The sequence below is a fragment of the Xylaria bambusicola genome (genome assembly GCF_022495145.1).
Source record: "Xylaria bambusicola strain CBS 139988 unplaced genomic scaffold F5B22scaffold_26, whole genome shotgun sequence".
Classification (NCBI taxonomy): domain Eukaryota; kingdom Fungi; phylum Ascomycota; class Sordariomycetes; order Xylariales; family Xylariaceae; genus Xylaria; species Xylaria bambusicola.
In genome coordinates, this window is record NW_025953579.1 from 35159 (window position 1) to 62429 (window position 27271).

Below are 27271 nucleotides of genomic sequence, written 5' to 3' on the forward strand. Positions count from 1 at the left end.
TCCTAAGAAGATTTTTATTGCTATATATTAAGCTTAAAAAGCCCAAATAACTAATTAAGCCCTTATTACTTATAATGCTTTATTATTAATTTATTATTATAAAATAACTTTTAATAATAAATACTTTATAGCGGGATAGTTAATAAAGCTAATTATAATGCTATGCTTTTTTAATTTATTAATAATTTAATTTACATTAAGTATAATTTATTTATTTAATTATTCTTAAATCTTTTAAATTATTATTTAAATATAAATTTATAGTTTATTAATTTAATTAAGGTTTATAATAAGGCAATTTATAAGTTAATTAATTTATTCCTTTCTTATAATAGCTTAATTATTTATAATTCTTTAAGTTTCTTAATAATTAGCTTTTTATTTAATAAGCTTATTTTAAAAAGTTTAAAAGGCTTAATAGTAATAATCTATTACCTTTTTAAACTAATTAATAGTATTAGCTTAAAATTAGGTATTTTATATAATATATATAATAGTTCTTTATATATTTTAAAAGAAGATAATGCTTCTTTATATAATTTTTTATTAAAAGCATTTTATTTACTTTTAGGTTATTTATATATTCATTTTATATAAATTAATTAAAATATTATATATATTATAAATAGTAATATATATATTTTAAAGTGCTTCCTTTTATTTAGGGGGCATTTTTTGCTTATATTTTTATAAGGATTAGGCTGCTTGGAAGGTTTTACCTATATAGTTATAGATATTTATAACTTATTATAGGAGGTTTTAAATTATTATATTTATATATTTTATTTCTATATTTTTAATATTTTTATAAATAGCTAAGTTATAAAAGGTAAATTTTATAGCTTTAAATATTAATTTAGGAGCTATAATAGGAGGATTTTATTATAAAGCTAATTAATTAATAAATTTAAATAGGTCTTTTAAAAAAGGTAATCCTTTAAAAAAAGGGAATATAACTTAATTAAAATAAGTAGGTTTAAATATAATAGGTAGCAATAGAAGAAATATAACTTATTTAAGGGTAAAGGTTAAACTTTAATTAAAGTTAGCAGAATATTTATTTAATACCTTTATATATTTTAATTTTATTTATAAATTATTAAGGGGCAGAACGTCTTTAAGCTTAAACTTTTAAGTCTAATAGGGTAATAAAGGTAAATAGTTTAATTATTACTTATCCTTGGGATAATTTTTATATAATAAGGGGGACCTTAAAGAGTTAAAGTCTAAGCTATCCTTATTAAAATAGTAGGAATTAGAATTAAAATCCTATAGTTAAGGTACATTTATAATTTTAAAAAAGTTTAAAGCTTTAGGTTAATAAAGTTATTAATTACTTTTTACTCTTTAAATAAAAATATTAGGATTATAATATATAATATTTTTATTAAATATAAGGTATAAACTTTTTTAAAATACCTTTTATTTAATAAAGGTAAGGGAAATATTTTATTAAAGTAATCCTATATTTATAAGGATTTAGGTTTAAAATAATACTATATATATATAGGGGTTTTATTAAAGCTTATCCATTATATAGAAGCTTAGGCTATATCGGAATATCCTAAAGGGGGATAATAGATTATTTATAATAAAGGCTTTTATAAAGGGCTTAGAACTTAATTATATTTATTAATAATCTATTAGGGGTTTTTAGGGCCTTAATCTTTCTCTTTTCTTTTGTATCCTAAAGTAGGAGATTCCTTAGCTATTTATACTTATTTAGGCTTTATACAATTTATGACTCCCTTCCTTCTGTTGGGTATTTATACTTTGACTGTTGGTCTTCTTGTAGCTAACAGATTGTTTTCATCTAATCGCTTATAGCCTCACTTTTTGCCAGGGGTAGCGTCGGTTATCTTCGGGTCTTTAGGTCTCATAGGACTGTCCGTGTGACAGGCCCAGTCTAGTGTAAAATGGCCACTCAAAGCGAGCTGGCCAGATGTCACACGGACAAGCGCTGTGCCAGCTGAATATGCAGTTCCCCTTGCACTTCGGCCGTACGAAAGGCCGATGCAAGCTGTTCATGACCTCCCAGAGACATGCAGGCAATAATGGGCACTATTGGAAAATGAGGTTATACAGCCTTCGCTTCTTGAAACAGACCCCAGAGACCTAGGCGGTCTGGGCTGGCAAACCGGTTGTATATAGAGTCAAGTCAAGCCACCAACAGCCAAGAAGAAATTGGTTGGTCAAGGACTCATGCAGCCCTAGTTTTTCATTGTAATCTGAATTACTCTAGTTCCAAGCCCAGTATTTCTACCCTTGTTATACCAGAAGCCAACATATTCCCAGTCAATGATGCTATTGATCTTCAACATCTCCAGATCGACGATGACGTTGTGTTGAGATAAATCATTGTGGCAAAATACATACTCTTCATGCTCGGAATGTAGCAAGTGCCAATAGTCCACCTCTGTGCATTGTAGAACGTGATAGAAGGGGGGAATCACAATCCCCGTTGGTCCACCAAACTGGTTGGACTTTAGAGACTTGAGCGTTTCGAGATGGCGCTGGAGCTCGCTACGTACGACAGCCGTTTAGTCGTCTGACAGGCCCGCCATGTCTACGCCTTCGACGTATTCCGTGACCAAGTAATAGGAATCATCGTCCTCGAAATCGCAGATGAGACGCGGGATAGGTATGTCGGTGTGCTGGCGAATATATCACAACGACTTCGTAACTCTCTCGTTCAGAAGGCGAGGTATATGGAGACCTCGATACTCGGTTCGAAACTCCCTGGGTCTCAAGGTTCTTTTAATGGGGGACCCTCCACCGTGTTAATATTTCCTTTCAAAAGTGATACCGGTACACCGTTCCTCCTGTGACAGCTCTTGGTTTCCAGACATTGCAAATGATACCGACGAGGACAGAACGCGACGATAATCAATACCTAGACTTTGAGTCTCGATGAAAGGTATCGCAGGTGACTTATCGAACGATTTCATAGAATTCAAAATAATGACTGAGTTTATATCATGAAGGAGCCTCCGAAATTATATATGTTGGCTTCTCTATCTCTTGAACTAATGCATGTTAGCTCTTAGGCTGTAGGCGGTGCTAAAAGCAGGCAACAGCTGGCAGCAAAGCTAATCACTTCGCTGGGTAGCATATTTGAATTATAGGGGGCAAGGCCAGTTCTCATATATCACTAGAAACACGTTGAAATTTTCACAGTGACGAAGTCAGATTCGACTTGAAGGATAGAGCTTTGGGATTAACTCGCAATAATCATTTGTAGCAGGTACTTTTGGAGGGTCTTACAGCGTGCCCCTAGGTAATGAACCGGCTCAGCAGGCCTAGTCAATTGGTCTCGACTAGCTCCCATCTATCGGATCTAAGCGCAGATGAGCGCGCCCGTCTGCCAAAGCGAAGAAGCATCGTTTGATATGTCCGAGATACTTTTGCAAACACCAGAGTCGGTATTGTCTATAACAGTGGGGTTTTCTCTGCAACCGACGTCTGTGAATGCAAAGACTGTTCATTTCAATATTAGATCAGACCTAGATTCTCTCTTCTTCAAAACTCGGAGCAAGGAAACAAAAGGGACAGGAAGAAGGGAAAGAAAAAGATCGGTTTGGAGTATGAGTAGAAGCAACGTACAAGCGCAATTGTTTAGAGTGCCGACATCAGTGTAGTCAATCTTGATCGCCACGGTATCCAAGGGGGCGGGGTAGAAGTGCAAAAAGTAGCAGAGGCCGATGCCACCGAAGAGCGCCGTCTGCGTGATTTTGTTGGTCTCATTGGTACATCCCGAGTCGCCGTATAGTTGGACGCGTGCTATCGTGGCGTTTGGGCTGGGGTTGATTTGGGCGCTGGCACGTGCGGCTAGGGCAGTGGCGGAAGCAGCGATCAACGTGGAGAAATGCATTTTATAGCCTTTGCACTTGTGATCTATAACGCTACAATGTGATAGAAAGTAGGTGGAGAGATGGGATAGAGAAAGGAAACGACAGACGAGTAAGGAGCCGAGACCTTCTTATTCTATAAGGATGGTTCGATCCGTCGTGTTACTGAGAGTTTCCGCTGTCTAAGCCATTCGCCAAGGATTCAAAGATGAACGTTTGTCATCATTGTCAGCCCTGTCAACTCATCTCTCTACAGACCAGGGGCCCAAGAACACGAGGTAGGGGTAGTAATATTATCTACCTACCTAACTTTTCTTTTAACATATGAATGCTAATCGCTAATCTGTATCCGCTTGTACCAAGACCCTTGATATTCTATTAACAAATCCTTTGTTCGTTCGATATTTATGCTGGCTTCCCAAATACGCAGAATACGTCACACCCCTGCTAGTAATTCCAGGTTTAGTGCCATATTGAGTCCTTCGTCTGACATGAATTTCACGCGTTTTCGTATCCACGCGTAACCCTAAACCTGACATGGCATGTGTCTGGGCTATGTTCGTAACTCCACTGTTTCCCCATACAGTACAAATCGGCATAAATGCACATACCCCGAACGTCGACGATATTTTCTCAGTTAAATCTTTATCCAAGTACAACCGGCAGAGAACTACCGAGTAGTGTTTTGTAAGGGCTATCTTGAGGGTTATCGTGACCTCTTTCAACTGGTTGGCATATAGTTTTCTTTTCTTTTAAACCATAGTCATAGGTTATGCTAGGAGATGCAAGGTGACTACTTCTAAAGAGGCTAAATTAGGTGTTTCCAGCATCCGCTATCTTAGGTTTAGGGTGATGTATGAAAACCAAGTCGTCCTCCATCCGTAAACCAGCGCGGAGCACAGCGGGCGCCAGGACCGCCCCGTCCCAGGTTCCGGCCGCTGCGGGCTGACTACCTGCTTGAGCTCAGACTAACATACGAAGATTCCCGCATATGACAGCGAACAGATAAGTATTCCTGACCTGTCAATGTGGAATTAAAAGGGAGATATGTTGAGTTGGGGCGTGTGCCCAGAGGCGTATAGGCCTTGAAAAAGCTTGCTTGAGGGCAAATGGAAATGGCGCCCTTGCTTGAACCTTGTCAAGGGGTTTTCATATATGATACTGAAAGTTTTGAAGACCTATTAACAGATATACACCCCCAGTATTTTCTTTAATACTCAATTCCATCCTTCCTCGTGGTGCCAGTTTCCACCTGCGTCCCTGAGTATATTAGCAATTTCAAGTCGTTTACTCTTCAAGGCACAACCAAGTGCTGTAGACTCCTCGCCTATCATCTGGTTCACATTTGCCCCCACCGCAATGAGTCTTTTAACTACCTGTATATGTCCATTCTCAGCGGCGACTTGCAGTGCCGTGCAACCGCGGTATCTGGCTGCTGCCGCAGCATTAACATCCGCATTGGCACTGAGAAGCATTTCGACAATCTGTAAATGACCACATCTAGCAGCTGCTTGGAGTGCAGTAACACCAAATTCACCAATAGCGGGTACGTTCACACGCGCGCCGGCTTTCAACAGTATTTCCACGATCTCAGCATGCCCACACAAGGCAGCTGCCTGGAGGGCAGTATAACCCGAGTTGAGAGCAGCAATAGAATTGACATCGGCGCCGACTTCAAGTAGCCTGGCTACAATATCTGCATTCCCACCACTGGCAGCTGCCTGCAGTGCAGTAACACCACCGTGCATAGCAGCAGGAGCATTGACATCTGCGCCGGCTTTGAGTAGCTTCTCGACAACATTCAAATGCTCTGCTGCTGCTGCTTGAAGTGCAGTACAACCGCCATGTCTACCAGCGCATGCGTTTACATCTGCACCGGCTATCAGTAGCCGCTCGACAATAGGAAGATGACCTTCCGATGCTGCAGCTTGAAGAGCAGTGCTGCTTCTCTGTCCAGCAGCAGCGTTGACATCTGCACCAGCTCTGAGTGGCTGCTCAACGATGTTGAGATGGCCTTCTAATGCTGCAACTTGGAGTGCAGTGCCATCTTTTCCTTCAATATCAGAAACATTGACACCTGCACCAGCACGAAGTAGCCTCTCAACATTATCTGCGCGGCCAGTTTTGGCAGCTATATGGAGTGCAGAGGGGTATCTAGGATTAGCCCTATGATCGAGGAGTATCTGAATGATCCTCGAATGGCCGTTGAGAACTGCTGCTTGTAATGCAGTATAACCTTTGTCAGAAGACTTGGCGTTGACATCGCTTCCGAACTTAAGTAACCTCTTGACAACCTCAAAGCACCCGTTCAAGGAGGCTGCTTGGAGTGCAGTAAGCCCAGATATGGGAGATGCGGGAGCATTAACATCGGCTCCGTATTTGAGTAGGGTTTCAACAACGGATGAAGCGCCGTTATAGGCAGCCCCTTGAAGTGCTGTATACCCATTTTCCCTGCCTCCTATGTTCACATCTGCTCCGGATTTAAGCAGCATGTCGACAAGGTGTGGGCAGTCGTTAAAAGAAGCTACCTGAAGTGCTGTCACTGCCAATCCAGCCGTCCATTTCAGTCCTACCCCGAGATTCCTGTTGGCAAATATATCGTTTGCGTCGGCTTTAAGGTGCAAAAGTTGCTTTGCAAGCTTTAAATTGCCAAGTGTAGATGCTAGATATAGTGTTTCGTTCAATACCCTTCAGGGTTCTTGGAAAGGTAGCAGGAAATCAAACATGGTCATATCATCCTTTTTGATGGATTGTAAAAGATAGTCTTTCAGTATTGGTTTTGAAGTCAGAAATCCTTGTGAAAGTATGAGTCTGATCAATGCGTAGTGTCGTAAGTCCAAAGCAAATTGAAGAAGGTTTGAATCCTCAAAACCATACAATAACGGCGGCGTTGCGGAATTACACCCTTGCGTAATGATGCGCTCCCAAAGTTCGTATGTCTTAGATTTGCCGCGCTCGAAATCTTTTGAGTGGAATATCCAATAAGTTTCGGCGTACTCAAAGAAAGCGTGTGTGTTTTGAGTTTCTCCCTTCCTGTTCGCAAATAATTGATTGATTGCGATAGCCCTGGATGGTTTCGTAGGCCAAATCAACTGCACCAAATTGACAACCTTACGCGGCCCTGGGCCCATCCCTTGTACAACAGCATCTGGAGATTTGTATATCTCTTTAGGCTGCTGGCTTAGGGCGTTTTTGAAATCGTTGAAATTAATATATGTAAGGCAGATCTCTCCAAGGAAATGATTTGCTTCTTTGAGATCAATGTACAGGTGTTGAACGTCCTTTCCGGGGGGTTCCTGCAACAAAAAGGTCTGGATAGTGTGATGGGCAAATCGAACCGATCCATCTTCCTCGTCGACATGCAACAGATTCTCACAAGTCGAAATCATAATATCGATATCGTTGCAAAGACGCTCTGGCTTGGTATACTGTTGACCGATTTCAACTGCGATGGCCTCACGTAACTCATATAACGTTAATGGCCGCATGGAAGCTGCAATCCACGGAAAAACCTTCTGGGGCATGCTGGCTCTCCTAACCGCGATTCGACGTAATATTCTAGTATAGATATCTTCCAAATCCCGTGGAAGATCAGCAATTGTACGGCGAATATCTTCATCACAAGGTTGGGCGCATATCTCCTGTAGTTGAAAGAACACCCATAGAAACCTAAACCCAACAATTCAGCCTATTTTAATTTCCCTCTTATATGACATGGAGATTGCAACTTACATGTCATCTGCGCCGCGCCCCCGCGCCTCTATGATTTCACTGATCAAGCTATCGTGCCCAACTCGTAGTTCTCCCGACTCGATCTTTTGATGGACCATCCCGTGAATATAAGCTGAGATATCATTTTTCGTTCCTACCTCCATCAATATTATTTGATGTGGGGAAAGAAAATACTTGGGTATCTGCGCTTTGAGGCTCGCTCGACAGGAAATAAATATTTTGTTGCTTCTATTGAGCTTGATCAAATGGGAGAAAGCCTTGAATAACACGAGTTGTTGCGAGTGCACGAATTCATCAAACCCATCAATCACAATATACGATCGTGTCGAACCGGGGGTAACGTCGCTAAGCAATGTGACAAGATCAATAAGGTCGCTATAGTCGCTGGGGAGGCTGGTCAGCGAAGGGACATGATCTGAAACGATTGCTTCAAGTCTCGTCTCAATTTCGTCGGGCAAGTCCATTGCCTTTCTAGGGAGCCTTTGTTTTAAGAGAGATCGCAGAACTGTTGCGGAATTTAATGATTCTGGCTCACTGAAATGAGCAAAGTAGTAAGATATAGGGCCCTTTGAGTGGCCTTTCTCGAGGAAGAGTCGGTCTATCACACTAGATGTCACAATGCTCTTCCCTGATCCGATTTTCCCCAAGCACCACAAGAGAGGGTACCCTTTCTCGTCAATCCAGTTGCGGAATTCCGAGGTCTGGAAAATCCAGTTTGCCGTGTTGCCAAAGCGTTTCCGTTGGTTTTGTTTCAACAATCTTTCCGGATTGTACCGGCAAAGAGTATCGAGAATCTTTTTCTTTCGTGTGTGCGCTTCTTGTCTCTTTTGTTGCTTCCATATTTCATACTGCTTGTTTGTATAAACGTTTGCTTTCGATGCTAACGCTTTAACAATAACACTATTCTCTTTGCTCTGTTCTGAGATTGCGATAAGCTGTCGCTTATCGTCTTGCGCTTTGGCAAGATCAATTGAAATTTTGACATTCTCATTACAACGACGAATATTCTCTTTATCGGGCTGGAACTCAGTGTCAAACGATGAAGAGAAAGCTCGAAAAACCTGTGTGAGCCCTAGATTCATTAGGTAACCATGCCCACTCGCGCGATAGAGGGGTCATAAGTATAATTACATGGCCGATTCAGTGCCTCGATTATATGCTTACAGCATCTTACAATGGAGGCGTGGAAATCTGAGAGAGACTTCTGCAGCGGTTTGCAGTCGACGTAAAGCAAGGCGTATTCGTCAAAAACTGGGCAAAACTGACCAATCTGCATAAATAAACCGCAAACCGCTTCGTAATACGACGTATAATTCAATATAATCTGTGAGAAATCAGCGTGAATACACAGCGGTTTACACGGGGCTATGACAATCGCATTTCATCATAGAAAGTGCTCACTTGTATGGTGAGACGGATACTGCCCCAGACGAGGGCTGCAGTCTGCGGGTTTGACGATACGAAGATACCAACAACCTCGCTGAAGTCTCGGACTGATCGCAAGACGTTATATACTCGGCTACCTACACTACGGCCTTTTCTACCCCGATTTTCTGCGTCGAGCGCGGCGGTGTAGGTAACTATTGACTCGGCGTCGGGGATGGCGTTAACACTCAGTAGTTCTATTTGCTGATCCTGTGTTAGCACGGTGCGAAACTGGGAGACAGCGTTCTGCAATTCATCTTCGGGGCGGGCAACGGGCGCGGCCTGAATAGCACTCATGTCAATAGTACGGCTGCCTTGATATTCAAGAGTTGAAACCCCCGTGCCTGACACACGTTTTACGGCGATGGCTTCCTCTCTTGGCAAAACGCGGGGTTCAAAGATGTAGAGGCGTCTGAGGCGTTCCGCACCAAGCGCTATATGTCTGTCTTTATAACCCTCCTTTAAATACTAGAGTGGGAATCAATTTGGACGCTGATCCGTTCGGGTCCATATAAAAGGATCATGACAATATGAATTCTGGAAATCTAGAAGTGATATCGACGGCATTTATGTCGAAATTTGCCTTGCTGACATGGCAGGCATAAGAGCCAACGGTAGGCGCAGCGGCGCAGCAAGGCACAGGAAAACGCCCCGCGTCCCGCAAGCGCCTCGAACTTCACAGTCACAAGCAAGGGTTTTTAGCTGCTATTTTCTCTAGCAGTACTTGCTGGATTGGGGTTTTCAAGTGGCAAAACGGTAACCAGACTGATTAAGGACCAATACTCTTGACGAATGCTACACTATGAAAACAACCCCAGATTAGCAATACTGCTACAATCGGATGATTATCATCCTGGTCACATTGTCTTGGCGTCTTGTATTTATCAGTGCTATGTTAGTACTGAGATCCATGCCACAACGCTATTAGTGACTAGCTCAGTGCCCAATAACTAGAAGTTGCCTTGTAGCTTAGATTTACTCTGGAGACGTGCTTACGGGAGCGGACGCGACCGTCGGTAGATAATCAGATGGCTAATTAGCGCGACTTGGTAGACGAGAGCAACAGTGTCATGTACTGAATGACTCAGCGGACTAGTCAGCTCCTGGCATTAAAAAAGCCTTGACGATATCTAGATACGAGACATGACCCTCATTCCATCAATAAAGTGTCGCGCTTCCCTCCCTTTGCTCTCTCAAGTGTTTGTTTAAATATGATGGAAGAATGTCGTCAAGAAGACTGCCAATCCAGCTCACCGCTACCAGGTAATCCCAGAGGCGGTATCCGCGCGACAGGGGCCACAATCAGACCAACGCGGGGCAAGTTTGGTGTCTATCCTCCTCCCACTACCCCGTATCCATTACATGAATTATGAGATTATGCATGAGTGTAAATTTGACGAACGTGTAGTAGACCGTAGGCGTCTTCATGGTAAGGTCTTGGCCAGATTCTGCGGCCATCTGGCGCGAAGACAGAGCGCCCTTCTCTTGTTTCTCCATCGTACCATAATCGAGCGACATGAATCCACTTCCCTCTGATCTTGGAGTCGTAGCCCGGTCCAAGAACCTCTTTTTCTAATGCAGCAGAGTATCTGACCGAGCCATCCCATGCGGTGTACTTTGGCCATTTTATATAGATGAAGAGGTCTTGGAGGCCCTGTACCTCTCTTAGGCGAACTGTTAGGGCCTGAAGCGACGGGCTTGATGGGCGTCTAGATAGCTCCCATTTACATTCCCTGTTCAAATATTCAGGGCCAATGAATAGAGCGAGGCTGAGCTTTTGGGTATCACACGCGGCGGCGAGTAGTCTGACGGTCTCTTCCCACTTGCCCAATACGTTTGCGAATGGAGAATCTATCTCGGACGGGGGAGACGGGAAGACAAGGCCAATTGAGCGAAGGAGGAATGTAGTATCAGGTGGCAGTCTTTGAAACATCTGTATGAGCGGAGGACATTCGTCTTCGCAAGACAGCATGTCATTAAGTCTGCCGCCTCTTGGTAGAACGATAAAACGATTCCGCTGAAAAAATATGGTCTTGGCGATATCATTGACTTGGCGACTGACAAGAAGTATAGACAATGGCATCCTCCAACATGTACAGCTCCCAGAATAGGAGCCGTGGTAATGAGAGCACGTGCAACAATCCAATGTTTCCGTGCATTCCTTGCAGCAGTCGAAGGGCACCAGACCACGGTCGGGGCTCCATTCGAGATCAAAGGGCGCGACAAGCTCTGAATACTCTAGGATGCGTATAAGTATTTCTGCTGGAAGATGATATGTGTTTAGCTTATTCTGTGGAAGTTGCTCAGGCAGGCGACCCAGTAGGCGAGAGACGGCCCGTTGTGCAAGGGCAGAATGCTCCCAGCTCGGCTTTTGGCTCAGGCGAATGGAGCAAGCTCTGAGGTTCTGGATGGGCGACAAGCTATCGATGACGTGATGAGCAGTCTCAATGTCTTCGGTATCGCAGACCAGGTCAAGGCGCAATAATTCTAGGTGACAGTGGATAGCTAGTCTGTTCACAACAGCCTTCCATTCCTGTAAAAGAGTCGCATGTTGCCTCGCCCGACTTCGAAGAGGTCGATCATGGTGCCCATACTGTTGGCACCAGGGGTGACACTGAAATAGAGGCTGAGAGTCTACGTTTTGGTGGTTTTCCAAGAAAATAAATCGTTGCCGGTAGAAACACTGACAAGTGTTCAGACGGATGGTCAATGTGCGAAGACATGATAACGTAGAGGGACTGAGGTTCTGCAGAGGCTTCAAACCCCATGAATCACTCCTGCTAGTAGTGAACGAGTTCTCCGAATAGAGAATCCGCAGCGCCTCCTCGGAAATGGCTCGAGAGACGCATAGGAGGGCAAAGGGAAATGGCGGGCAATAGCAGCCGGGTATGCAGTCGATCGTATAGAGACGTCCCAGAAACTTTCTAGACTCGAAAAAGCAGGCGTAATCAGAAGGTTCATCATTTATGCTGATGCAGATTCGACTGCGGGGTCCTTCTTGGTTGAGGTTGATGGGGCAAAACCGCACGAGCCCAGCGAGAACATAGATGCGGTGACGAACGTGATAAGGAAAGTCTAGAAAGGACAGGGTGCACGATGATGATGATGATATCTTTGGCTCAATTGATCTGCGCTGAAAGTAGTAGTCAAGTTTCCGCTGCACCATTGTCTCGAATTTAGTATTAGAAGTTGGTAGACGGCGTGTTTGAAAGTGATGATGAAAAGGCTGCTTACCTAAGTACTAATGGCACGTTGTACGGTATGCTGACATAAGGTGGGACTACGCAATAAGCTCTTTGAGTCTGTATGAAGATCACAATCCTCACTTGACTGCGGCGCCTCATTACTAATTAATTGCCAGGCTTAGATAGAGACATAGAATAACTATTACCTAGACTCTACACTGCCTAACGGCGCCGTTTTTGACAAGCGTGACACTATTTCCCCAAATGTCAACCCTTATGAGTATAACAAGGGTAGACAACTGGGCTTGGAACTTGATGCTATTCAGATTACAATTATCAACTAGGGCTGCATGAGTCCCTCTCAACTGTTGGTGGCTTGACTTGACTCTATATACAACTGGTCTGCCAGCCCAGACCGCCTGGGTCTCAAGGGCTTGTTTCAAGAAGCGAAGTCTGTATAACCTCACTTTCCAATATTGCCTGCATGTCTGAATGATCATGAACAGCCTGCGTCGACCTTTGGTACGGCCGAAGTGCAAGGCGAATTGCATATTCAGCTAGTACAGCTTGTACGCGTGTAACAATGAGTCCCGGACATCACTATTCACTCATACGATTTGCTCTTAATGACCGTTCTCGAGGTTCACCAAAGTCGATCCCATATCTGAGGGTTTTGGGATGCTCAGTCTCCTCGTTCCTTGCATCACGGTGCTCATCATCCCACCAGCCAAGTCCGAGTGTTCGATCGCCAAATAGCCTGGACAATTCTTCTTTGTTCATCCATTCCGCCCCGTTCGGCATGAATGTGGGTTCGCAGATGCTGCTACCTGCCAAGAACCCCATAATGCTAGCAATCGAGTACGGCTTTCGCGGTAGCGTACCTCGTAGATTCATCTTCCAAAGCGCACCCGCTTCCAAGAGTAGCATTATCGATAGCATGATTTGCAATACTAGTTTTGACGTGTAGTCGATGGTAAGACGGCCGACTCTCTGGTGGAGTGTTCCTTTAATCATGGGAGCATCCTCAGTTGAGGAACCCGTAACGTTTTTCCGAAAGATTGATGAATTGATGACTTGAACCATGTAGCTTTTATAGGCCTTGTTAATTGCAGCTTTGTATTCGTCTAGACTTTTATAGTGCAGGAATACTTCGGTGAAATTTCCAGGTGTTATGAGAGAGAAAAAGGGGTGATATCGACCTTGTAACGGTTGGCTCAAGTTGCGAGCTAGATGAGGCTCAATTTGGTATCGAAACAAGCTGGAGTTATCACGGCTATTTGTCAAGTAAATAGCCGACTGCTCATCTGGAACGGGCGCCGACAACAAGTTTGACACCTCTAGCCTACCATGTGCTTCTGATTTCAGTACAACTGAAGTCTGTACTTGCTGGATCCTCTGATAACACATTAAAGTGGTGGTGTTGGCGAGATATATGTCGAAGGTACTGAAGCTTCCCGCTGTGAGTGAATTAAAAATGGAAAACGAAGGACAACCATTGAGGCTATTATTGGCCATTTCGCTTCCTACTCTCGCTGTTGAATTCGAAATCTTCGATAAGCTGTAGTCAAAGAAAAGGTCGCGGTTCGTACCGCTCCATGGAATGGTAGGAACATCGAAAACGGCGCTTGTCCAGATTGGTACGGTGTCGACCTGGTTATACGACAGATTAAATTGCATTCCAGTCAAGTCTCCATGTCTCCAGGCGCAGTTTTCAGGGAGTTCAAGTTGCCTAGATATGCCGGGGTCCAAATCCAAATCTCTTGATACTCCTGTCTGAAGAACGAAGTCACATGTAAGTTCGGGTCTAAGTGCTGAAAGACTCAATTTAACGCTGTCTGTCGTATTGTCACTTGATGTGTTGTATAGGCTTCTGCTGTTCCACTCTGGAAAGACGAGGTCATCCCATATACCAGCTGGTGGTGCAATTGACAAGTTCTGTTGGAGAATATTGAGTAATGAAGAAGCTCCACCATCATCAGTGGCACTATGTGGCCAGTTTAAATCCCATGTTGTTGTTTGCCTGGTTTCGAAATCAGTAGTGATACTGGTAGACTGATTTGTGATCCAGAGGCCCGATACCACGATAGTAAGCCCACTACCGATGATTCCGGCAACGGAGGAAAGGGAAACTGAGTAATATCGTTCTTTCAGAGTGCGGTACAAGGTAATAGGAGGTAAAGAGCCGAAGAAGTTCACCAAGACGCTGTGATTGGCTTTACTTCCACTGATTGATAATGCATGATAGGGAGAGAAAGATGTAGCAGTGGAGTTGAAACTGCTAAAGGTTGCTGCAATCGTCAATGTCACACCGGCTGAGACATATATAGAAAGAGTTTGGAAAATATTGTCATCTGCGTTGGTGAGACCGTGGTTTTTCTTTGCTACACGGTATAAAACTTCTAGAGCACCGATTGCCAACGTCGGGAGGATGAAAAGGAGTGAGAGAAACGGATATGTAAAGGTAAAAGGAATCCAAGGACCTGATTTGATGTTTCTATCTTCGGGGTTCAATAGAGGCCCCGTCATTGAATCAGATGGCTGCTGAGGTTTCTCGCCCGAAACGAACGATTCTCCTTTGACCGTGATAGAAAATCTTCCTTCCTGGTTGATGGATGTTTTGAAAAAACTTCCATCAAGCGATTTTTCGAGCTCTTCAGTGCGCATATCTCCAACTGTTCGAAGCAAGTTACCTAAGACTCGGCTAGAGGATAAAATAGCAGCATGAGTACCGATTAAACCAGGATCTTGCGATACTGCCGCACCAGGCCTGTTCAGGAGAAAGGCGAATGATAGGACGCTAATGATTGCTGTCAAAACAACCATCGGCCATAAAAATGCGCTCTGAAGCCGAAGTCTATCTTCAAAGTAAGTTACGGTGCCTGGGGTAGTCGTGTTATCTGGTGACATGAATTGATCGTGAATGACTTGAACGCAGAGACCTGCGAGAACATCACGTGCCGTATTTCGCATTGTATCGGGGTCAAATAAGCTCTCGTTCCAGGCATCCGGATCTTTCCAACTGGATTTTAATAAGGTGAAGAGCCCATAAGGATCTTTGAGGAACCCTGTAGCTTCTGACGCTCCTAAAGCAATTGTTAAGAGCTGAGTTCCATTCAGCCCTTTGATATGGGACCTAGTCAATGAAAGATCAGATAGACCAGATTGAGGGACAGATGGAACTAGATTCTGGGTTAATGTTCCGCGTTCAATCTTGTATCCAACCTGGCAAGCCGTTGCTGATTGTCTCAGCACAGCATAGGATCCATTGCTGTAATGTTGATACGGATACACTGCTTCCGTAATCAGAAAGAACAATACTTGATCAGGCCCTGTATCATTTCGCGTCGACATCTTATCCCTTCTCGTTTCATTCGTAGTTCTGGGTGGTTCATGACAGTTGATTACCTGCAGACCATATATTACGGGGCCAGTATTTACTTGATCCCTCCAGTCGCTGTAACAGACTCGACTTTTGAATGTGAACTTGATGTTTTCGTACTGCCTACTTTGTTAGTAAGTCGTAAGTACCAATACATGGTGTGACAGGGCTTAGATTGTGTATCTCTCGCGGCATCCGCACAAAAAAAGCAAAGTCTTACCCAATCATCGTGAGGATATATATTTGGCTGAACATCAAGTAGTAGATCCGAAGGCGTTTCGCAGCTTATGTCTGGAGTAAAAGCCTCGACTATTGCCGACATACCGGTGATATTGGCTATGTCTGAAGGAGAATCAATGGTCTGGAAGGCATTCCGGGATTGAGTTCCCTGTGGGTATTGTATTTTTCCCTGAAGCAAGGCCTGTAAAGCGTATGCTGGTCTGGGAGATGAAGTTATGTGTGACATCCAGTCTGGGTTATCCCTGGTCAAATTCTGATGATTAAGGGTTTCATCCACTCGAGACATGTCAAATCTAGTATCGATGGTTAATGGGTGATTCTCAGATACTAGTGTAGATTTTGACTGAAGGAGACCGGTCGATAGGAAGATGACGAGTTGTAGTAGACTCAGTATAAGCACAGATAGTGCTACTGAAAAATGGCGGTTTCTTGTAGCTTTACATAGGGTCTGAACGCTGATTGGTGATATATAGTCTAGTAGGAGGCTTCGGGAAGAGCTGGTTGTTCGAGTCTTCATCGCTCCCCATGGCTGTAACAACTTGGTGTAATAGTCTACCTGCGTCCAGAGGCTGAGAATAACAGTCAGAATGACCGTTGGCCCATACTTCCAGGAGTAGTGGCTCTTCGAAATTGTGATGGGGATGCCATTGTTTTTTCGGTCATAGTTCCATAGGATTATTAGCGAGACCAAGAGCAACAAGAACAGAAAAACAAAAGTGATAAGAATGATAGGGTGATGCCAGAATGGCCGCCATAGTTTCGAATGCAGTTTATTGCTCTGCGGGGCATTACGTTTCGGACGCAACTTAGCAAGGCGCAGGCAGTTCGATCTCATTGTTGGATGAACTGAGGATGCTACACAGTATTTCAATGGGTGGCCCTTTATGTGGCTTGAGATGATGCGTGGGCACCAAAGGTATCAATGAAGAGTTTATTTGATATGAATATGTCATTGGGTCTAAGGAGATGTCCGCAATCAGCAAGATAACCTGTATTGAAGATAGTAAGCGTCAGCAGTTACTTAAGTAGAGATATTGATAATCCAGATCGATAAATTCATATGAAGGATATGAGACGTTAATGGTATGATCTAAGGTCGGGCATCTACCATGCTAACACATTAACACTACTTTTCGCCCCCAAAGGCTGCCCAGGTTGTTTGACAAGAAGTGCGCCAATCCATCCCCGTCAGGGTTGCATTTGTGGCTTTTAGGATTCTAGCTCATATCTGCAGCTGAGAAACAGCTCTCAGCATCCAATTTATTCAATTGTATTCTAGTATGTAGGAAGAATGGAGATGTCAATTTGCACATGTGGCTGCCAATAACTACAATAAACCTTAAACTCCTTAAATATACACTATTTTATATCAATATTCGAAGCCGTTATTCGAGCTGACACCGGACTGTGCTTGTAGTGGTAGGGCAGATGATATGACCACAGTTGTCGCTCCTTCGAAGGACGCCACAGGAAGTTCAGGCCGGGGTGTATGAAACAAGATGGAACTAGATCGCGGAACCCTGAAATGCAGTTGTACCAGCCACTCAGGCAACCATCTCATTCATTATTAGTACCTTGGCATTTGATACCTTCCTTCCTACTATTTCCTCAACCCCTTGTGTGCAGGATCACGTCGCGTCTTGCTTCAGGCAATTCTCCTAGCAGCAATGCTATTTCTCACTTAGTTCTTCACAGGTCTAGGATTCCGAAGCCGGGGTTGTCAACACCATATATCCGGGGAATTATATTAGCACCGCCTCCTTTCACGCCTCCAGGACATGAAACAATTTTACGCACATCCGCTTGCGGAACGTAACTGGCCCGTTGGCCGGCTTAGATACAATTGTCTGGATTGGGGTTGCACAGAAAAGAGGGAAGGCGGTTTACACTCTCATGTGTGCCCGATCAGTAATTGCTCTTCTGACAAGACACCAATTTGTGTCAGGAGTACGGAGTATGTATACCTGGAATGAGGCTAGCTTGCAAGAAGGTAGCATTTATAGAGTAGCTAGGTCGAAAGTAGGGGTCAGGTTCAATGATAGTGATTCCTGGCTTATCGTAAGCACTTGTTAGGAACTTCAGCCCTTGATATGCCTATACCTGACCTTAGCTATCACCGCTCCGGGGTAACCTGCCCTAGTGTCGCTCTACTCCCCAAGAAGATACTAAAGGTGCCATTCTTTCACCCAGTATTTAAACTTGTTCCTCAGTATGATGTACAGCATACCAATATCTCAGTTGGGCACTGCTCATGCGTACTCAGTACAGCGAAATTGGCAGGTAATATTTCAACGAACTTCTGATTTGCGATCCCATTGTAAAGCTTGATGCGACCTAATATCTCAAGTTATGCTTGACTTGCCTCCACTCTGCTTTAATACAGATATAATTAACTGTCCAGTCTCGGGATTAGTAACATCAGCCTCATATCTACCTCATAAAATGCACATGGCTCCTAGGCGATGGCAAAGAGAGTCTTCCATACCCTGCGCAGGGGTTGGGTGGTAGGCGAAGAAGTACGGCAGACAATCAAGTATTGCAAGTCCCTATAGCGTGATATGGAATGATCCTACAGGTCAGCAAACTCTCATTACAGAGAGCAATAGAATTGTAGAAAGCCAGCATTCCGATTCAAATTCGTACACAAAGTAAGTTGGTAATCTCTATTCTTTCTTATTTTCTCGCATTCTCCTATACTAGATACTCTCAGAAACCGAATGGCGGGTCATTTATCCCGTCGCGCACTGAAAAGCTTCCCGCCATCTTTTGCGACGCGGTGGTACGTGGGGCTTATTGCTGCGGCACATTCCTCTCACAAGCCCCGCGTCAGATCATCTATCGCTCAGCGCTTGGGGGCATGATATGTGGTGGCGGCCGTATTGTTGGGTCGAGGTAATTGTTAAACCCATCATTCTCTGAACAGTTCAGCCCGTAACATGTGGCAATCCAGGAAAAACAGGCATTAAAGGTTCAAAGTGTGTGACATCAAGTCGTGGCACCTCCCACCACCAAATCCAGACAGGAGAGGGTTGCGGTAAAAGGCAACAATGTGTCACCAATCGAGGGACTGTTGATTGCCACTAGTCGCGCTTGTTACACGTCAAGATACCCTCTACCCTCCCTGGACCTGTCGCGGTCATGCTTATCCTTATTGCGCCCGCGGGCGGCAAAATCAGCCCGCCCGGCTATGGTAGGACGGCACGGGCCTTCATCTGGGGGCAGATGCAACAAGAATGGTCGAGGGAGCATGCTGTGGTCTTTAAATCTGGATTCATAGGTAAGGCGGGCAGCTCTCTGCTTTCATTGTTCCGAGCAGCATCCATTGTATGCATGCGACGCTGCCCCCACCACCAAAAATATCAGATTCTGAGCCAGCTCAGAGCGTCTCAGGCAATCGCTGCCTGATGCTGGTCGAGATATAAGCAACGCCGGTAGTGCTCTGGGTGAACTCAACATTATCCTTAACATCTACTGTGGCATTGCACTAATGCACGTGCCGCCATATAACCGGGATAGAGGATCTACAGATGATTCGGGATCAGCCGTGATTCGCTGCTATGAGTCCGCCTCAGCACAGGATCCGCTCAGTCGGTCTTCACGTGCTCTATGAGCCGGAGAAGAGTGGAAGCACACTTGTTGAGTAAGCTTTCTTTTCGTCATCATATATCGTGCCGGATGGTGAGCTGATAATCTCAGCATCGTGTTTGTTCATGGGTTTGGAGGGCATCCGATGAGAAGCTGGCAGTACGAAGATCGAATATCGCCCGACACTCGACTAACGGCTATACCGCCCGCGCGTGATGGACATCTGAAAAACTTACTGAGAACGGCGAGATCATCGAACAAGACGGATCGGTCGAATATAGAGGCTGCCATTACGCAGAAGGATGCTTGGCGTGCTGACTCAAATGTACTCCCTCAGGTCTTCTGGCCTCGAGACTTTTTGCCGATGGCATGTCCAGAGGCACGGATCATGACCTGGGGATATCATACCCTGCATAGCGGTAATATGCCAATAACTGCTCAGCTTGACCTGTTCGCCCGAGTGCGCGAACTACTCCGAGATCTTAGGGACCTTCGCCGAGATGATGGCGTACAAACAAGACCATTGATCTTCATTGCCCATTCCCTCGGGGGTATGATCGTGAAAGAGGTGAGTGTATATGCATCAACCCCGATGCGGAGATGTTTACCAATTGGTATAGGCGCTACGCGAAGCTGAGTTCAGTAATATAGCGACCCAGCAAGACATCCTAAGCTCAACAGCGGCAGTCGTGTTTTTCGGTTGCCCGCACAGGGTGGTAGGGAAAACGTCGCCAATAGATACCGCCATGGCTATGGCGGAGGAGACACAAAGTATCCGAACAGACCGCTCGGTGCTCTCGGGATTGTGCGGTGTAAATAACCCGAGGTGGAAAGAAGCGCAAGACTCATTTGTTCAGCAGTGGCATCACTTCAACTTTAGGGTTAAAACTTACCAAGAGAGACAGGGTGGCAAAAGCAAATTCATCGTAAGCATCACTCTATTTCGGGCGTACCATCGAAAGTGAGCTAACCTATATATATATATATATAGAATACCCGCGTAGAGTCAACCAAGCTCGACGACGCGAGAGAAGAAGCGGAGAGCTTACCTGCAGGCCACCGAATGATGTGTCAGTTCAGGTCGGTGAATGATGCCGGGTTCAAATCACTTTCTAGAATTCTACAAGGCATGGTGAAGATTGAGAAGTTAAAGGTAGGGTATATCAGCTGATATCTATTGAAAGACATGTCTGATTGATCATAGCGTCAAGGGCTGAGTGTTGATGAGATACGTAGGCCAAAAAGCTGGTCCGACTTTCCAAATGCTTGCTAATGAATACAAGATTGCTTGCGACTACTTGATAACCGCCGGGTACATGACCCTCAATCGTCTAAGGGATATGCCCTAGATGCGTGTAGAGCGATATACAGTTCAAGGGAGTTTCGCAATTGGTATCGTCGCCAAGGAGGCAGCAATGAATACATCCTTTGGCTGACAGGTACGCCAGGATCAGGCAAGTCGACCCAGTTACGCTATCTTAAGCGCCAAATGGAAAAGTACTGGAAACCTGGTACGGCGTCGATTGTATACTGTATCGCGGAGGGCTTGGGTACTGACCGAGATTCTGTTCCCGAGCCTAGGATAGGGAACTTACGGTCCGTCAATGTCATCCGTTCTATTCTTTCTCAACTCTTCGGACAGGACCCAAGTCTACGTCAACGACTTTCTAGCTCGTGCCGCGATGGCCTCAGCGATGTCGACATTACTCGGTTCTTTCTGGAAGATTACGTTGTCAACAAGCCCCAGGCTTTAGCAAGGAGGACGTTCATCTTGGTCGATGTCGAAGATAGCTGTGACGACCCCTACATCCGAGAGTTGTTGCATTGCCTGTGTCCCTTAGCCCAAAACTCAAGTTTTAGCATATGCTTAGCAAGCCGGCTCATCGACGGCTGCCCCCCGGCCAACATCATTCATTTACAGCTAGATAATTACAACTACGAAGAAATCATACGGTTCACAGAGTCTCGCCTAAAGGCTAGTTGGGAAGAGCGTATAGTAACTGTGCACAAGGTTGCCGAGAAGGCCGGGGGTAGCTTCTTGTGGGCGCAGTTTGCGACGAACCTTCTCCAAGACATCATAGACAATGGCGGAACGCAGGATCTCGTGAACAAAGTCCTAGAAGCGCTGCCGACAAATTTATACGGCCTTTATGAACTGACGCTGGCATCTCTGTCATCAAAAGAGAAGGCGGACGCTACGACTATTATGCGGTGGGTTATGCTTTCTCCGGAGCCAATGCTGCTCAACGATCTACAAATGGCCGTTCGCCGTAAGCATTCCCAGTACCATCCCTATTCCCCGTCCGAATCGTATTCTGGTAACTTCACATAACCCCTGAAACCAACGACGGGCAATTAATAACCGTGAATATCGCAGTAAGCCGCACACGTTCCCTCCTATTATGTGAACCAGAAACTGCCTTGCATGTTGGTTCACCATTGTCGATGCAAGAACTGAAAAAGAAAGGAAAGCAATTCGACACGCCTTCGCAGTTCTACCAATGGCTATGCTCCCGAACGCGTGGTCTCCTCGAAGCAAGGCCTGTAGGTGATGAAGGAAAAGCACAACAACCACTCGGACTTCAGCGCATACACCCAATACATGAATCTGTTCGATTATTCTTTTTATCCGGCAGGGGCTTCGCCGCGCTGTGCTTGGGTCGAGCGAAGACAGCCAAAAGATGCAATCATGAGGCCGTTCACTTATGTCATTACAGTCTTCTGCACACGATCTTGATTTATCTGAATACATCAGACCTATCACCTCTAGTGAGCGGTACTCTCTCGCAGGAACCGGCGCAAACAATGTTGTCATCGCAGACATCACCAACATGGCGAAGAAACGTCGTAGATCAACGCAATCTCATCACCTCATCATACCCGTTCCTGCGCTACGCCGTAGACAATCTACTATACCACTTACTCTCCCCGCGCCCCGTACGCTACTTCCTCCCGCAACACGCCATATTCGCCATGTTCACGGCGAACGAGTGTCGGATATGGCGGCGCTGGACGGCGCTCCTGGGCGAGACGGACGCCTCGGCAATCCTGGCGAAATGCGCATCCGCCGAAGCCCTCCTGCAGCCCGAGTTCGGCGCGTCGTTCCGGCTTGAGCGCGTTCTGCGGGCGGTTAATAGGATGGCGACCGGGGATAGCTGGTTCTCGCCCCAGAAAAGACTGCGACTTTCTGTTTACCCATTTCCCGTACCGCCTGGTTCAGGAAAGTCTAGGACAGAGGAAGGTGAAGGAGAGGCTGTCCAACATGTGCCTATAGTGACTCTTCGTCCCCCGTCACCTCCAAGGTCGCCTCGCTTGATCCGGCGAGGAGCACGGTCTCGAGGTACCGTGATTATAGGCACGGCTAAAAGATAGAACTTGAGGCGATCTAAATTGTCCTGTTGAGATAGTCGATTGGGCTGGTCATCTCAGAGATCAGCATCGCGCTACCAGCGGTCCTCGGACCAATGACGTATGGGAATCGAGGACTGGACGTTTCACAACGTCGGCCGCATCAGCGTATTGTATCCAGGTTGAGGGGCGCTCATCATAAATCTCCTTTTTGTATCACATTGTCAGCTTACATCTGATATCCTCGGTACAAGCGCGCAAGTGTCAAATTCCTCGACACCAGGACTGCTGAAGCTGAGTTTTCGTGCTCATGCGTATATCATTTGGGTGGTCAGAGGCCAGTCATATAAAGGGATGAATTCGAATCCTGTTAGCACTAGCATGTGTCAGTTACCAGTGTTTTTCATGCCTACACAGCGTCAGCGACATCTTCCCTATTAATAGGATGAAGCTTATTGGTGACTTAAGTCCTATTCCCTATGTCTGTCTCGCCCCCTCCCCCGGTCGAATTCTTTTATTCCCCAGATATACCCCCCTTCTGCACCTCGTTCTTGGAAACCAATCAGGTTTCAGGAGTGAGACCAATTGCGATGAAGGAATATATTATCTTGCCGGTTTCGCCGAGTTGGCACCAACCTCTGCTGGGTATTCTTGCTGCCCTTCCAATCATAAAATCATGGCGTTCTCCGTGATCCTGGATAAGCTGAATGGCGCGATACAATCGGATCAGATAAGCAGCCATGTGATGCGCGATAGTGAAGAAGGCTGCGACTGCTACGGGCTACGTCTCTAATAGAAGTTTCAAGCAGAGATCATTACTACCGAAACATCTGCGAAGGATTTCTCTGCTACATCAATAGTAGTCAAGCGGCCATGATACATACTGCTACCGAACCTGGAAAACAAAACATTCTATCGAAGCAAATAACTTGACAAGCCGGTATTGCTATTAACCGCCAGGTATGTTCATCGCAGTGGTTAAGACGCCTTCGCGCCTATCAAATAGCTTAGCCAGTAGAGTTCGGCCCCGACCCTACCACTACCAGTAATACGCACTGCACTCTGAGGTCATACAGAAATACCAAGCCCGTATAATAATAGTAGGTAAGCGAAGGCATACCTGTGGCCCGTCAGCAGTGATCAGGTATCTATCTAGTTTTCCCCATCACCATTATCTAGATTCCGGGATTCATAATGGGCTGGCCCTGAGATTCGACATCTCGTCCCAACTGTCGATATCAGCCGACAAAATCGTCATTGACGCTCGTTGCTCTTCATGGATGCTATACCGACGCTCGTGGCCGCCTTGATAATTCTCATACTGGGGTGGATTTCGGTAGTGCTCCGGTTCTACACTCGGATATATGCCCGCCAAGGCCTCAAATGGGATGACTGGTTACTCCTTCTTGCAGCGATTGCAGGGACGACTGTCATCGCTCTCACTGTTGCTGGTGAGTACATATACATCATTTGAAAATTCATTTCAACTACAGCCCGTGCCAAAGAGTCGATGAAAAGCTAATCCGATATTCACTCATTAAGCGGGTGTCGTGAATCCGAATGGGAACTACACCACGCAGATCTTCGATCCGAATTACATCGAGACACCGCAGGATATCTTCTATCTCCAGATAAATTACGCGACGGCCATCGTCTACTACACGATCAACGCCGCCGTCAAACTGAGTATCCTGTACATGTACTACCGCATCTTCAACGCAAGATCCGCGCTCAGATACCAGTTGTTCATCACGGCGAGCTTAGTCATCGGATGGTGGATTGGGACGACGGTGGCGCAGATCGTCAACTGCGTTCCCATCTCCAAGTACTGGACCAGCAATATATTGGACCCGAAGCATTGCTTCAACTTGAATACGCTCTTCGTCGTCGCGGGGAGCATCGAAGTCTTTCTCGACGTGCTGATCTTGACGCTTCCGATCAGGGCCGTGCTGGCGTTGCAATTGTCGTGGAGGCGGAAAGGGATCATCTCGGGGATCTTTCTACTTGGCAGCTTGTGAGTTATCCTCTCTTCAACTCGGCATCAATAAGAATTATCCCTCATTATTCACCGTGACTAGTGTGATAGCCACGGGACTCGTCCGAGTAATCATGGGGTATGCGCCAGGGAGTCAACGGCCCTCATCATCAGCCGAGCTGTGGACGGTGATTCATTCCGGTGTAGGAGTGATATGCGCGAGCTTGCCGACCTTCAACCCCATACTGCAGCGCACATTGAAATCATCCCTCGTTACCAACACGATACATTTCTTCTCGGGGTCGAGCGCAAGCAAGGAAGTGGTGATGAGGAGAGAGAGAAGCCACGTCACGATCCCTTTAAACACGATGACCGACGAAGCTCATTCTACCCGAGATAGTGTAGAGCAGAGTCCCCAGGTGCCGGAACCGACATATGATAGATGGGGCTTAAAAGCTGGGCGTTTGGGTCTTCAGGAACAGAATGTATATTGATGAGTTCTTACTAAGTACATATAGATAAAAGATGTTTGGTTCGTTCACCAGCTAGGTCGGAAAAGTGATAAGATGATGATGATATGAATGAGTGAATGAGCTGAATACTAAGCATGAAGGCGGCGGCGGAACTGGTGGGGCTGCCGACCGAGTGTCCAGTATTGCTGTCCGTCCGGCCTCGTATCGACGGCGGGATAGGCACGATTCACGCATGACGGGAGTCATGGGCATTTCATAAATCGCTTGATTAGTTCTATCTCTAAAGATCTTGTGCATCTTGTGCACCTAGTTAATCATTCAATTGATAGAATGATTTATACCAGTGTCCTGATGCCATACTTCGTATTCTGGCGTGGCGCGGCGCGTCGTGAGAAAAAAAAAAAATAGGTAGGCAGATCTCTCAGCATTGATTGACGGGAGGCTAGTGGACATGAAGCTTAGCATGTGTTAGCATGTGGGGACCCTGCTAGCCCACTATGCGTTAGTGGTTAGTTGGTGAGTTATAGTGGCAGTTATAGTGGTAAGATCCCGCTGACCTATTATCTACCCTCGCTAGGTACCTACTTAGCCTACGGTACTGGCCCAGCAACGCTCGCTAGGCGCATTGATATGTACCCAAGTACCTGGGTAGAATCAAAGGATCGGCTACCAACGCCCAACACCACGGCCGAGACCCAAGATCCATGGATTCCCATGTTTGCGAGGCCTTAACATCGATGGGATATAGCAGTCATCGGGTCGCCGTCGTGCATGGCTTGCTGCGAACTCGTAAACAAAGAAGCCTGCCAAAACTCTGCATCGTCATGAACTGCATTTCCGTCCATTCTCGTCGTCTCGCTAATCTTCCGTCGAGCCCCCAATTTTAGCTGCATTTGTAACTACAAACAGATATCTATCAGATATTCTCGGGCCCCGTTGCATCACCAGATTCGACAAGACACCTACGACACCTCACCATCTCCACGCACATTTCGTCCATTTCGTACATATCCTCGCCATTGCGCCGCGTCTGCAGCTTTCCGCACATATCACCTCGTGCTATACACCGCTGCTACATCCCTCCGTGCCTCGAACCCTCTCCATGTAGCAGCAAGAGTACCTACCTTGACCCTAGTCGCGACCCTGTCTTAGCATCCTCAGACCTCAATCGCTTACGAGGCCGCTTCCGAATAACCGACAAAACACTTGCTCCCGTCTGTTCGCGTATGCGTCTTGGTACTACACCATGGAAGAAGACGAGAATCATGGCATCGGCCAGCAAGACCAGGCTGCGCTAGACCGCCTGTCAGCTCAACCCAAACGCCTTCTGCCCAACGACAGCAGCTTCGTCGAAATCGAAACTACCAAACTCGAGCCCGAAGACGAGCAACACCCCGACTCTATGACAGAGGAAGAGCATGTCAGAGCCCACCTGCAAGACGTCGAGTCGAGCTTCTTGCCGCCCGCCTCGCCCACCATTAAGGTCGCCGGTCCAGATGCTGGCATAGACGATACTTTTCTCTTCGACGCTGCCCCCAAGAGACCCCCCACATCTGCTGATGTGTTTCCCGCGCAGCAGCAAGACGAATCCGATTCGCAGACCCATTCATTACCGGCGCCCCAAGTCCTTGAGACCAACCAGCTGCCGACACGCGAATCACCCGCGCCCACCGCTACGGTGACCACCACCTCGGCGTCTACGTCTGACCTTGCTCCAGCCCAGCCAGAGGATGCGCCGCTACCCGAATCCCGCCCTGGCAGCACCTCGAACGACGGTCCCAACGACCATGCCGGGGCCAATGTAGATCTAAGTGCAGATATAACAAGTAGCACATCTGCCCTTGAGGTCCTGTCGTCGCCCACAGCTGCGGTTGCTGCCCGTGTAGCATCTAGGGCTACCTCTACTTCCACTAATGCTACAGCTCACCAACTTCCTAGTAACCACCAAGATAGCAGTGCACCGGTTCAGGATAGCTCTGTCATAGAGGATGCGTATGACGACTCATCTTTCTCAACTGGTGTCCCTACTCTAAACCCTAACGCTTCAGACGTAACAACTAATAGGCTGTCCACTGATGCTG

The 27271-nt window shown here is 46.0% G+C and overlaps 7 protein-coding genes across 7 annotated transcripts; 2 read left to right on the forward strand and 5 right to left on the reverse strand.

The window, feature by feature from the left end:
- Positions 1–3142: 3142 nt before the first annotated feature.
- Positions 3143–4056, reverse strand: F5B22DRAFT_224822 (uncharacterized protein). Its single transcript, XM_047969784.1, has 2 exons — positions 3604–4056; positions 3143–3477 (listed from the first exon to the last, which is right to left on the reverse strand). Exons 1-2 carry the CDS (start codon positions 3869–3871, stop codon positions 3338–3340), a joined length of 408 nt encoding a protein of 135 aa, XP_047829915.1. The 5' UTR covers positions 3872–4056; the 3' UTR covers positions 3143–3337.
- Positions 4057–4756: 700 nt separating this feature from the next.
- Positions 4757–6713, reverse strand: F5B22DRAFT_224898 (ankyrin repeat-containing domain protein). The gene has a single exon (XM_047969786.1). The coding sequence runs from the start codon at positions 6338–6340 to the stop codon at positions 5066–5068; it is 1275 nt and encodes a 424-aa protein (XP_047829916.1). The 5' UTR covers positions 6341–6713; the 3' UTR covers positions 4757–5065.
- Positions 6440–9502, reverse strand: F5B22DRAFT_224871 (uncharacterized protein). The gene is made up of 4 exons (XM_047969785.1): positions 8982–9502; positions 8712–8904; positions 7581–8652; positions 6440–7517 (listed from the first exon to the last, which is right to left on the reverse strand). The coding sequence occupies exons 1-4, from the start codon at positions 9300–9302 to the stop codon at positions 6539–6541; spliced, it is 2565 nt and encodes an 854-aa protein (XP_047829917.1). The 5' UTR covers positions 9303–9502; the 3' UTR covers positions 6440–6538.
- A 315-nt stretch (positions 9503–9817) lies between these two features.
- Positions 9818–12216, reverse strand: F5B22DRAFT_610166 (uncharacterized protein). Its single transcript, XM_047975174.1, has one exon. It carries the CDS (start codon positions 12169–12171, stop codon positions 10381–10383), a length of 1791 nt encoding a protein of 596 aa, XP_047829918.1. The 5' UTR covers positions 12172–12216; the 3' UTR covers positions 9818–10380.
- Positions 12217–12790: 574 nt separating this feature from the next.
- F5B22DRAFT_656604 (uncharacterized protein) lies at positions 12791–16876 on the reverse strand (the record flags this gene model as incomplete). The annotated part of the gene is made up of 2 exons (XM_047979970.1): positions 15790–16876; positions 12791–15688 (listed from the first exon to the last, which is right to left on the reverse strand). The coding sequence occupies exons 1-2, from the start codon at positions 16642–16644 to the stop codon at positions 12791–12793; spliced, it is 3753 nt and encodes a 1250-aa protein (XP_047829919.1). The 5' UTR covers positions 16645–16876.
- A 2336-nt stretch (positions 16877–19212) lies between these two features.
- F5B22DRAFT_224984 (uncharacterized protein) lies at positions 19213–22977 on the forward strand. Its single transcript, XM_047969788.1, has 7 exons — positions 19213–19449; positions 19506–19962; positions 20015–20320; positions 20386–20547; positions 20599–20626; positions 20678–21664; positions 21772–22977. The coding sequence occupies exons 1-7, from the start codon at positions 19367–19369 to the stop codon at positions 22764–22766; spliced, it is 3018 nt and encodes a 1005-aa protein (XP_047829920.1). The 5' UTR covers positions 19213–19366; the 3' UTR covers positions 22767–22977.
- An 800-nt stretch (positions 22978–23777) lies between these two features.
- On the forward strand, positions 23778–25237 carry F5B22DRAFT_224971 (uncharacterized protein). The gene is made up of 3 exons (XM_047969787.1): positions 23778–24193; positions 24285–24756; positions 24821–25237. Exons 1-3 carry the CDS (start codon positions 24019–24021, stop codon positions 25209–25211), a joined length of 1038 nt encoding a protein of 345 aa, XP_047829921.1. The 5' UTR covers positions 23778–24018; the 3' UTR covers positions 25212–25237.
- The last annotated feature ends 2034 nt before the right edge of the window (positions 25238–27271 follow it).